The 11,965-nt window shown below is 32.0% G+C and overlaps 1 protein-coding gene across 1 annotated transcript; it reads right to left on the bottom strand.

The window, feature by feature from the left end:
• Positions 1-227: 227 nt before the first annotated feature.
• On the bottom strand, positions 228-11,170 carry LOC111681070 (chorion peroxidase). The gene is made up of 9 exons (XM_023442787.2): positions 10,909-11,170; positions 6,642-6,830; positions 6,323-6,566; positions 5,866-6,263; positions 3,241-3,630; positions 2,575-3,077; positions 2,329-2,487; positions 438-757; positions 228-366 (listed from the first exon to the last, which is right to left on the bottom strand). The coding sequence occupies exons 1-9, from the start codon at positions 11,129-11,131 to the stop codon at positions 300-302; spliced, it is 2,493 nt and encodes an 830-aa protein (XP_023298555.2). The 5' UTR covers positions 11,132-11,170; the 3' UTR covers positions 228-299.
• Between the last annotated feature and the right edge of the window lie 795 nt (positions 11,171-11,965).

Consider the following 11,965-nt stretch of genomic DNA (forward strand, 5'->3'; position numbering starts at 1 on the left):
CAGACAAAGATTTTTTTCACAAAAAGTAACAAAAACAAAAAAAGTTAGAATTTCCTGGAAAATATTTATTTCCTACTTGTTTTATATGTCTTTCATTACAAGTACAATGATGATGTTTGCATTTTAATACAAAAAAACAAAAATAAATAAAAAAGTTTTTTTTTCATGAAATATTTTCCAAAAAACAAAAAGTGAAATAATAACTAATTACTCATTCTTGCAAAATTTTTATAAATAAATACATAAATTTAAATAATAAGAGAAGTATTAAAATTAAATAAAATATTAAAAGCATTTGTTTAAAAGCGCCAGGCATCTAAATCTACTGCGGGTATATGGGGACTATCACATCTAAGAGGTTGATTGCTAAAAATTCCAGAGAAAAATGCAAAATAATACAAAAATTTAAATGAATTTTTTCAAATTTTTAAACTCACCCTGGAAAATCGGCTCTGACAAATGCCATTGGTGGTGCTTCTCTCAGCGTTAAATGATCAGCATTATCACAGATAATACGAGCCATTGTTACTTTACGTATCTCGTGCAATTGATCGATGGTAAAGGCACCTGGATTTATCGATTTATTATATTCATAATAATAACGATCGCCCAATTTAAAACGTGAAAATTGATCGGCTATAATTTCCGAAAATGTACTACCCACTATGCCATCATCAACGGCTTTTTCGAGTAGACCACCTACCCATAGATCAATATCATCGGGTGAACGATAGACTTGAGATAGTTTGCGTCCAACCTGAAGAATATTTGATATGAAATTATTTAACGGAAAAAGAATACTAAAGACTAACTATAGAGTTGACTAAAGGCTGAATATAGAGACAAAAGCAGATTGACCATAATGACGACTACAAAGTATATATACCAACTATACATCGACGATGGATCTTGAAACATTCGAGTATATTACTTACACTATAGAATCGACTATAGGCTGAATATAGGTCTACTAGAGAGTTAACTATAGGACGGCTGTGGAATCGACTATAGAGTGATTATAGTTTCAACTATAGATTAATTATAGTCTCAAATATAAGTCGACTATATACTCGTCTATATTTTGACAGAAAAGTTGAAAACTAAAGGCCAACCATAGGCCGACTATATAGTCAATTGTAGGCTGGCTGTAGAGTCAACTAAAGACCGGATATAGAGTCAACTATAGGCTGCCTGTAGAGTCAACTATAGAAAATAGAGCGACCATAATGACGACTACAAAGTCTATACGCCAACTATACATCAACAATGGATTTAGAAATATAGTCAACTATAGGACGGCATTAGAATCGACTATAGAGTGATTATAGGTTTCAACTGTAGGTCGGTTATAGACTCCAACATAGATCGACTATGGACTCGTCTATATTTTGACATAAGAGTTGAAAGCTAAAGGCCAACCATAGGCCGACTATATAGTTAACTATAGGCCGGCTTTAGAGTCAACTATAAACCGAATATAGAGTCGACTATAGAGTCAACTATAGGACGGCTGTAGAATCGACTATAGGGTGATTATATTCTCAACTATTGGTCGATTATAGACTCGAATATAGGTCGATATGGTATGGACCCGTCTATATTTTGACAATAGAGTTGAAAACTAAAGAACAATCTTAGACCGACTATAAATTTAACTATAGGCCAGCTTCAGAGTGAACTATAAACCGGAAAGAGTCGACTATAGACTCCACTATATGCCTGCTATAAAGTCAACTAAAGACCGGATATAGAGCCGACTATAAAATCAACTAAAGGTCGATTACAGAGCCAGCTATAGTGTTGACTATGGGCCGACCATAGAACGGCAATTGAAGCAACAATAGGACGAACATATACTCGACTAAAGACTGACTAAAGTTTTGACTATTGTTTGACAATAGAAGCCGATTACAAAATCAACTATAAGAAACTATAGAGTCGGCTATAGTTCAACTATAGAGTCAATTAAAGGTCGAATATAGCGTCAAATATAGGTCGGCTGTAGTCTTGACTATAGTTTGACAGTAGAGTTGAAAACTAAAGGTCAACTATAGATTCAACTAAAGGTCGAACATAGAGTCAATTAAAGATCAACTATAGACTCGACTTTAGTTAGACAATATAGTTCAAAACTATAAGCCAACTAAAAGCTAACTATAGAGTCAACTAAAAGCCAGCAATAGAGTTGACTATAGGCCGACTATATAGTCAACTATATAGTCAACTATAATCCAGTTATATGGCTATTAAATACCGATTATAGATTTGACTGATACTGACTATAAGAAGTAAATTTTAAACATGAAAATCGAAATTAAAGTTCCTTACCTCCACTGGCAATTGATTAAAGCTCTGTATCTTACGATTACCCATAACTTCCAAGTAATCATTGTAGCTACGTAATCCCTGATCTCTACCGCGCTGAATATTAAAAGCAGCCAAATCCAAGCCAAAAGGATTATGACCACGAAACAAAAAACGACTCAACTAAAAAAAATAAAATAGAAAATAGAAAAAACAACATAAATCTTCATTTACCACTTAAAGCAACAACCCCTAGCAACACCAACTCACCCCATGTGTTATTGCACTATCAACCTTTTGCATCGGTTGTACCATCATTGTCTTTAGTATATCATCGTAAAATGTTCGCTTACGCATACGTGATGGATTGAACATGACATCGGGTATATTTATAATTTCATCAATTCTACCATGTTCCTGCTGTACATGAAAACGACCATCGACACTCGAATGACCCATACGAAAGGCAGCACCAGTAAATTCATTTGTTATGCCCGGATTTATCTCACCGTTATAATCAGCACTATAGCCATGATGTTGGGTGGTTAAACGGAAACGTTTCATTTGCATGGGTCCTATGACAATTGGCAGGTATTCATTGTAAATAATGTGTTGCAATTCAGCGATGACAATACGACGTGCTTCCTGATACAGTAGTTCATCGGTGGCATGAGGATTTAGATGGGCGAGTATGTCAGCAATACGATTGTGTTCGCGGGCAAACAATATATGGATGGCAATTAGGGAAATGATTTGATTAGTGCGACCATCACCTGTATTAGATTTCAATGTCAACATTTGTAATAAATATTTACTAAGGAATTTATGTATGTAGTTAAATGAAATTTTTAAAGCAAAAGTCATAATTTAAAATGGTTGCAAAGTTTTTGTAAAGGAAAAACAAATAACAATAAATGTTTGCAAATTTTTACTTACCCGACTTAAAACACGTCTTTCCTGGACTATCATTTTCACAGGCATGCTTATCATTAGTAAGTGGCAATAAATCTCTACCGAAATCATTTAACATACGCAATTTACCACCTTTAAATACACGCAATTCTCGAGCTGTTTCTTCACTCGAACCATATACCGGAGAAGCATCCAAATAATGGGTAACCTTGCTGCGCTGTTTACCATAACTAGCACGACAATCGGTATTGGGAGCCAATGACAAACGTACAAAATTCATACAACGTACACCAAATACTCCATAAAATTCATCATTAGGATCAACTTCAATCGGAAAGCAGGCAAAGTGACGTCGCTCGGGCGGCAGAACGGCTGCATTGTTGGGAGCACAGCATTGAACTAGTTCACCGTTTTCTGCAAGAATTCAAGAAGAGAATGGGTACGAAAATGTTAACTATAGAAGACTTTTATTCTAAAGAAATTTTTCTACAGAAAAAACATTTCTAAAGTAAATTTTCTGCAGAAGACTTTTACTCCAAATAAATCTTCCTACGGAAGACTTTTTTCTAAAGAAAACTTTCTTCAGAAGAATCATATCTAAGGAAAACTTTTTAAATAAATAAAATTTCTATAAAAACTTTCCATAGAAGAACTTTTCTATGGAAAACTTTTTAAAGAATAAAAATTTTTATAGACTTAACTTTTCCATAAAAAAGACTTTCTACAAGAGAAACTTACCTGAAGAAAATTTGCCAAAAGAGAAGCTCTTCTATAGAACAGAAGAAACATTTCTAAAGAAATTTTTCTGCAGAAGACTTTCATGTTAAAGAAAACTTCCTATTGAAGAAATATTTCTTAAAGAAATATTTTTTCTGAAGCTTTTTAAAGAAAAACCTTTTCTATAAAAACTTTCCATAGAAGAACTTTTCTATAGAAAACTTTCTATAGAATAAACATTTCTTTATAAAATTTTGTATAGGAGTAACTTTTTCATAAAAAAGTCATTCTGTAAGAGAAACTTTTCTAAAGAAAATTTCCCATAAAAGAAGCTTTTCTATAGAACAGAAGAAACATTCCTAAAGAAAATTGTCCGCAGAAGACTTTCATTCTTAAGAAATCTTTCTACAGAATACAATTATTCTAAAGAAAACTTCCTACAGAAGAAACATTTCTAAAGAAAACTTTTTTTTTAAAAACTTTTCATAGAAGAGCTTTTATATGGAAAACTTTCCAAACATTTCTTTATTAAACTTTGTATAGGAGAAAAAAGTCATTCTACAAGAGAAACTTTCCTAAAGAAAATTTCCCATGAAAGAAGCTTTTCTATAGAAAACTTCCATGGAAGCAACTTTTTGTAGAAATTTTGCTACAAAAGAAACTTATCTATGGAAAACTTTCCATAGACGAAACATTTTTATTGAGAAATTATATAAGAAACTTTTCAAAGAGAAATTTTCTATAGAAAAAACTTCGCTATGCAAAACTTTCTATAGATGATAACCTTCAATAGTCAACTTAATATAGAAGAAATATATCAGAAAGAAATCATTCTACAGAATCTTTTTTGCAAAATACTTCCCATTGAAGAAACTCTCCTATAGAAGAAACCCTCATATAGAAGAAACTTGTCAATAGAAAACTTACTATAGGAGAGTTTTCTATAGAAAATTCTGTATAGAAGAAAACTTTCAATAAAAAAACATTTTACAGAAACTTTTCTGTAGAAAACTTTCCATAGAAGAAAATTTTCTATAGAAAACTTCCCACAAAAGAAACTTTTCTATAGAAAACATCCTTTAGAAGAAACTCTCTTATATAAAAACTTTCATATAAGAAACTCTCCTATAGAAAACTTCCCATAGAAGAAACTTTTCTATACAATAAAGTTTTGAATAGAAAAATTACTATAGAAGAAACTTTTCTATAGAAATCTTTCTTTAGAAGAAACTTACCTTTGGAAAACTTTCTAAAGAAGAATCTTTTCTATGGAAAACTTTCTTTCCATTCAATAGACAACTTGCTATAGGAGAAACATTTCTATAGATAAACTTTTCTATAGATCACCTTCTATAGAAGAAACTATTCTATTTAAAACTTTATTTAGAAGAAACTTGCCTATGGAAAACTTTCTAAAGAAGAAACTTTTCTATGGAAAACATTCTATAGAAATACTTTTTAACAAAACTTTCTTTCCATTCAATAGACAACTTGCTATGTGAAAAACATTTCTATAGAAGAAACTTTTCTATAGATTACCTTCTATAGAAGATACTTTTCTATTTGAAACTTTCTATAGGAAAAACTTTTCTATGCATAATTATCTATAGAAAAAATATTTAAATCAACTTCTATTTATCAATTTCTATAGAAAACTTCCCAAAGAAGAAACATTTCTATAGGAAACTTTCTACTTTGTCCTATAGACAAATTTTACATAATTTTATAAAGAAGAAACTCTTCTGAAGATAACGTTCTATAGAGGAATCTTTGTAGAGAAAACTTATATACAAAAAAGTTCTTGTCCATGAAACTTTCTATAAATGAATCATTTCTATATAAAACATTCGACAAAGTGGGAAGAGTGAAAAACTTTTCTACTAAAGAAATCTTGAGAAGAACATTTTCAAGGCATTATCCCTCCAAACTCACCCAATCTCACTGAGGCCGATTGCGAAACATCATGAGCCACAAACTGACCAAATTGCATTACCAACAAATTATGCTTTGGATGAGGTCTATCAGCATCACCCATTAAAATTCTCGATATATCTCGGGCATTTGTCAGAAATGAACCATCTTTTCCATGCTGACGTGGAGTCCAAACACCATCTTCGTAGGCGGGCGGTAATAAACGTTCCATCGGCTGACCAGCAGAACCCCAATGAGAACGTGAGGGATGAGGATTATTACAAGAACCATCAAAGGTACGATATTTTGCTCGGGGATTAATACAAGGTCGGGGCGGCTGACAGTTGTGACCCAAGGGTGTCTCCTTAAACTCAACCTCTATGTTATTGGTAATAATGTCATCGACTGGTATTTGTTCTCTGGAAGGGGTTATGTTATTTTTTTCACTTATGATGGATTTTAAAGTTTTCTTTCTTACTTTTTGGTAAACACTTGAGTTGTTATCACTTGTTCCATGGCCGAATTGGTTAAATGGAAATTTTGTACATCTTCATGTGGTGTCGAATGAAAGACCATACCATGTACAAAATCAGGATGACCCGGAGCAATGGGAACCATGGTTATTTGATGCATTAAGTGTTGAAATTTTAAACGAGCTTCCTCAACTACATGGGGAGGCATAAAGCTAACCCCTGGCATGCGGGCCTTATCCAAACGTATAGCTATTTTAAAGTTTATAACACAAAAAAGTTTGAAATTTTCTCAATTTAACTGTAACTGCAGCAATTTTTACTTACCTGTATGATTTTGTCCAGTAACACAACAGAAACCAAATTTACCACCAGGTAAATCACATACTTGTGGTTTTTCATGGTCTCTCATGCGTACATGGGCTGGACATTGTATTTGAGGCACACACAATATACCCTCCGGGCAGGGATCACATTTTTTTAGCAAACTAGATGAACCATGACTTTTATGATTTGCTATTTGAAGAAGAAAAGAAATTATATTGAATTAAAAAAAATAGATTTGTTTTAAATTATAACAATATTGTTGTTGTCATTAGTTAAACATTTTAATAGATTTTTACTTGTTTTGCTTAATTTACATTAATTTTAAGCCGATTAAATTATTAATTAGCCTGTGGTTTTTAATTGGTATAAAAAAGTGGGAGTTTTTTTATAAATTTTATATTTGTTTAACAAAAAATTTATTTTTATTAATATTTAATAAACTTATTTTTTTTAATAATAATAATACTTATAAACTTTTTTTGTTATTGTTTAGTTAAGAAATAATTTAAAAATAAACAAATTATAAAAAAACTGGATTTTTAAGTTTTTTTAATGGATTTGCTTTTATGTTAAGAAAAATAGAAAAAAAGTAATAATTGTTAAATTTAAACAAATATTTAATTTCATACATTTATTAAATCAATTATTTATAACAAAAGACTTAGAATTATTTTGTGAAACTAATTAGGCTGTGCCCGTTCGACTTTTTAACTCCCTATTTGTAAGCTCTTATTTAAGAGAACGTGAAAAGTACATGCACTTAATGTCATCAGTGAGAATAACTAGCTAGCAGTTATTGAAATTTTTAATTATATTAGAGTCGTTAATGAGTCTTCTACATGATTTAAATAATCACAATTGTCTAATCATAAATGATACATTTATCGGGTAACCTACCAGCGACTCTTCTAAAAGATACTTTTACGAGCCTCTTTTCAATCAGTTTCGTATCTTTTTTATCGAGAACAAAACGTAACCTACCCGCGACTCTTCTAAAAGATACTTTTACGAGCCTCTTTTCAATCAGTTTCGAATCTTTTTTTATCGGGAGCAAATCGTAACCTACCCGCTACTCCTGTAAAAGAGTCTTTATGAGCCTCTTTTCAATCAGTTTCGAATCTTTTTTAAGTGTTATTGTTGTCGTTGTTTTACAAAAACAATTACATGAAAAACAATTTTAGATCGAACAACAATCTGAAATCTGAAATCACAAAATAATTTCAAAATTTATCATATTTTAAACTCCCGGATGATCAATTTATGATTGCTATACATTTTGTAATATGTTTTTCATACAATCAATTTTTAATCATATGTTGAAGTCATTTTTTAAGCGCGCAATTTCTTGATCACTTTTAGGTCATCAAAGGAAATCAAAAAAGACTTACTTTACTGATTGATCATTCAATAATCTTCCAACTGCCAGCTGGTATGGATCTTTTAGCTTTTTAACTTATTAAGCTCCTTTTACATTATACCACCAGTAATATGATATGTCAAAGCAAATGTAATAAAGCCATTTATCATGAAAGAAAATACGAATTAAAAATTTGACAAACGCTCTCTTCATTAAAAAACGCATTCGAAAGAATGAAACAGCTGTTTCCATCCAACATTGTTATTGTCTTATACCAATAGTGTAAACTACGGATGGAATATTATTTGATCATCATATTACACATAAACTTCTGCAAAATTGGTACAAAGACTAGTCCGTAGATGGGCTAAAGTTCTAGTAAGTAAACTTGTCAACTGACTAGTTCTTATAATACTTAATAGTTCAGTCATTAGCCTTATCAATAGAATAGTCAATAGACTAGTTACTAAACTAGTCAGAAGAGTAGACAACTGATTTGTCCACAGACCTTATTGCTAGTCTTCTTATTAGACCATTGAGCTCAGTCGACATTTACCTAGTCAATAGACTAATTGAAAACTACTCCATTGACTAATGCATAGACTCATTAAACGACTAGTTCATAGATTAGTTTTCGGTGTAATCAATAAACTAGTCCCTAAGCCAGAGAATAATTTAGTCAATAGATTATTTCATCACTAGTACATGGACTAGTCTAAAAAAGAGTTTAACATTATTCGAGGCAATAGACTAATTAGGAACTAGTTTATTAACTAGTTCAAAGACTTATTCATAGATTATTTCACCGTTTAATCAATAGTCTATTTCCTAAACCAGACAATAAACTTGTCAATAGGCTAGTCTAATGAATAGTAAAAACATTAGTCCAAAGACTAGCTTAAATACTAGTTCACCCATGACTAATCAAAGTACTATTCAAAAGACTAGTCCACTGACTAGTTCATAGACATAGTTTACAGTGTAGTCAATAGACTAGTTCCTAAATTACACAATAAACTAGATATTTCATAACTTGTTCATAGGTCTAAAGAATCGGTCAAACCAACTACATTAGTCCAAAGACTGGCAAAAATTCTAACTCCTAGACTTGTCAATAGATTGATCCATGAACTAATCAAAGGATAATTTCCATGATGAATTGTCACATCACAATGTATTGCAATGCCGGGGTAAAGAGGTGCTACTACTAGATTGTAGTCTGCCGGGACTATAAACTTGAAAAAGCTGTCTTACCATAGCACTACATAATCTGGTACAGTGGGTGGGCAATTGCCCATAGATCTTTGTCTTGGCTGATCAGTTGGTTGAGGTTCTATCGGAATCCATGTAGCGTCTGTGGTTTAAACCCAAATTCGCTTGTTAAAACACTGATACAGGGAGGAATATAATTTTAATGATATATTTCTGTTATCGGTTCTTGATGCTAGGAGGATTGTGGATTAATAAAATATTAAATTTGAGCTAATAATGCAAAGATTGTGTGTACTAGGTGGTGTTTTCTGATATTTTCTGATGTTTACTTTGATTCTGTAGAGAGAATGGAATAATTGATAGATTTGACGGATGAAGTGATAGTGTAACGATGTGTCAGACTATGGTCAAGTCCTTTCTTTAATTTATCACCTATTACGTCCCTCTAGGTGCTGTTGTCGAATCAACAAAGCCATCTAGTAGTGTGGTTGGGCGACATTTTTGTGTGGTTTGATTGAGCTCGATTAGATTAGATAGCTCGAGAACTTAAGCAAAGTGCACGTATATGGACAGGACCATCCATATACGTAAATTACAAACTGCGTGCAAAATACACAAAGGGGCAGTGGTGAGTTGCTAAGTTTTACTTACCCAGTGGATGAAAAAGGTCACCGTGAGATAGAGCTACACGGATTTTTGTTCATATCTCCGTTATATATGGTCCGATTTTAAATAGCGATATCTCGCAAGCGTGTCTAACAGAATTATTTAAGATTCGGGTCATCTAAAAACTGATTTCAACAAACATAGGAGGACATGGCTTAAACGACTCCGCTATCTATAGCGATTCAGAATGTACTATATATACTTTATAGGATCGGAAAATTATATTCTGCTCGGAATCATTATCTGAGTCGATTTAGCTATGGAATGAGAATCTTATAAACTCATCTCACGAAGATAAATGGTAATGATATCATTATACCCTAGGTCCCTTTAGTGAGGAGGGTATATTGGGTTTGTGCTGATGTTTAAGTATGCTAATCGGCTTGGAATCATTATCTGAGTCAATTTAGCTATATCCGTCCGTGTGTCCGTCCAACTTGTAATCAAACTACAGAATCAAACTTCAAGAAAATTCAATGAAATTAGGTTCATGATTTAGAGGCGAAGTCTATTGAAAATGGTTAAGATCGGTCCATTATTTCACCTAGCCCCCAATAACTAGTCGATTTAGCTATGTCCGTCCAACTTGTAATCAAACTACAGAATAAAACTACAAGATAATTCTATGAAATTAGGTACATGATTGAGGGGCGAAGTCTATTGAAAATGGTTAAGATCGGTCCATTATTTCACCTAGCCCCCATACAACTGAATCTCCGAATCGGGCTTGTAAACTTTGTAATCAAACTACAGCTCGAAAATGTGGAGATAATTCAATGAAATTTGACACATAACCTTCTATGGTACCGTAGACGAAGCCTCTTGAAAATGGTTAACTTCGATCCATTATTTCACCTAGCCCCCATACAACTGAACCCGGCGAATAGGGTAACTCGACAAAAAATTTTAAAAAATTTAAAATATTATGTTTAAAATAAAATAAAATAAAAATTAACTTAACCTTAAATTCTCAGCATGCAAAAAAGAAATTCAACGATATTCATTATTTCGTCTTTAGCTACTACTACCCACCATTTGTATCCTCATATTCGACGGCCTGTGGTTGATTTAAAATGGATGATTCTTCCTTCACCTTTTCGTGCGATGTCGTTATAATCGGCGTATGCGGTGCACTAGTGGTGCCGTCTTTTATTAAAGGTTTTACCGAAAAACCCCGACAACAACAGTTTCCAATCAATTGTAATAAAATCCATACAATTAATATGAATTTCATTTTAAAATTTAAATTAAACATGATGCATTTGTAAAATAAATTAATTAAAAAGTTACTAATTACAACAATAACAGAATATACAGAGAATAAAAATATTGAAAAAAAAAACAAATGCACTATAATACTGAAGAAGTTTTACTGATCTTTTGCCAAATAAAAGATCTAAATTGAACCCTAAAGAAATCTTGAAAAAATTGCAAAGAAACTAACGGGAATTATTATTACTTCTTAATTTGCTGTTAAAAAAAAGAGAGAGAGAAAAGAATAGAATAGAGGATTGATGAAAAATTGAACACTCAAATGACAGTAGTGGGTAAAATAAATAAGTACTAGTTGGTTTTATTTATACCACTTTTTCAGATTTTACTTTGGAAATTTAGATTTTACTTTCAGAATTCAGAGTTACAAAAACTGTTGCAACCTAACAAACACGGGTATTTATACTGTAATGGTTTCAGCTGCTCAACAGCAAAACTTTTCATTACCTAGTAAGCTAGAAATTTTGTAATTTTGAGAATGGCTTTTTACAGAAAAAAAATATAAATGAATGTCATTATAAAAAAGTTGATCGAACCATGAACCCCATATTTGTTAAATGAAATCCAAATTATTATGTTCTTTACCAGTAATAACCTGTTCAGCTTAGTTGAACAATGTGGAAAATCATTAAAACTCATTACCAAGTAACGTATGCAATAACTAATGGCCATTACCAAAAATTTCAGATTTTTTGTCTAAATACGAGTATATCTATATATATAAAATTCTAACGTTACTGACTGACTGACTGACTGACTGACTGACTGACTGACTGATTGACTGATTCATCATCGCACAGCCTAAACGGTTAGAGCT

Source organism: Lucilia cuprina, chromosome 4 (genome assembly GCF_022045245.1).
Source record: "Lucilia cuprina isolate Lc7/37 chromosome 4, ASM2204524v1, whole genome shotgun sequence".
In the NCBI taxonomy this organism is placed as follows: Eukaryota; Metazoa; Arthropoda; class Insecta; order Diptera; family Calliphoridae; genus Lucilia; species Lucilia cuprina.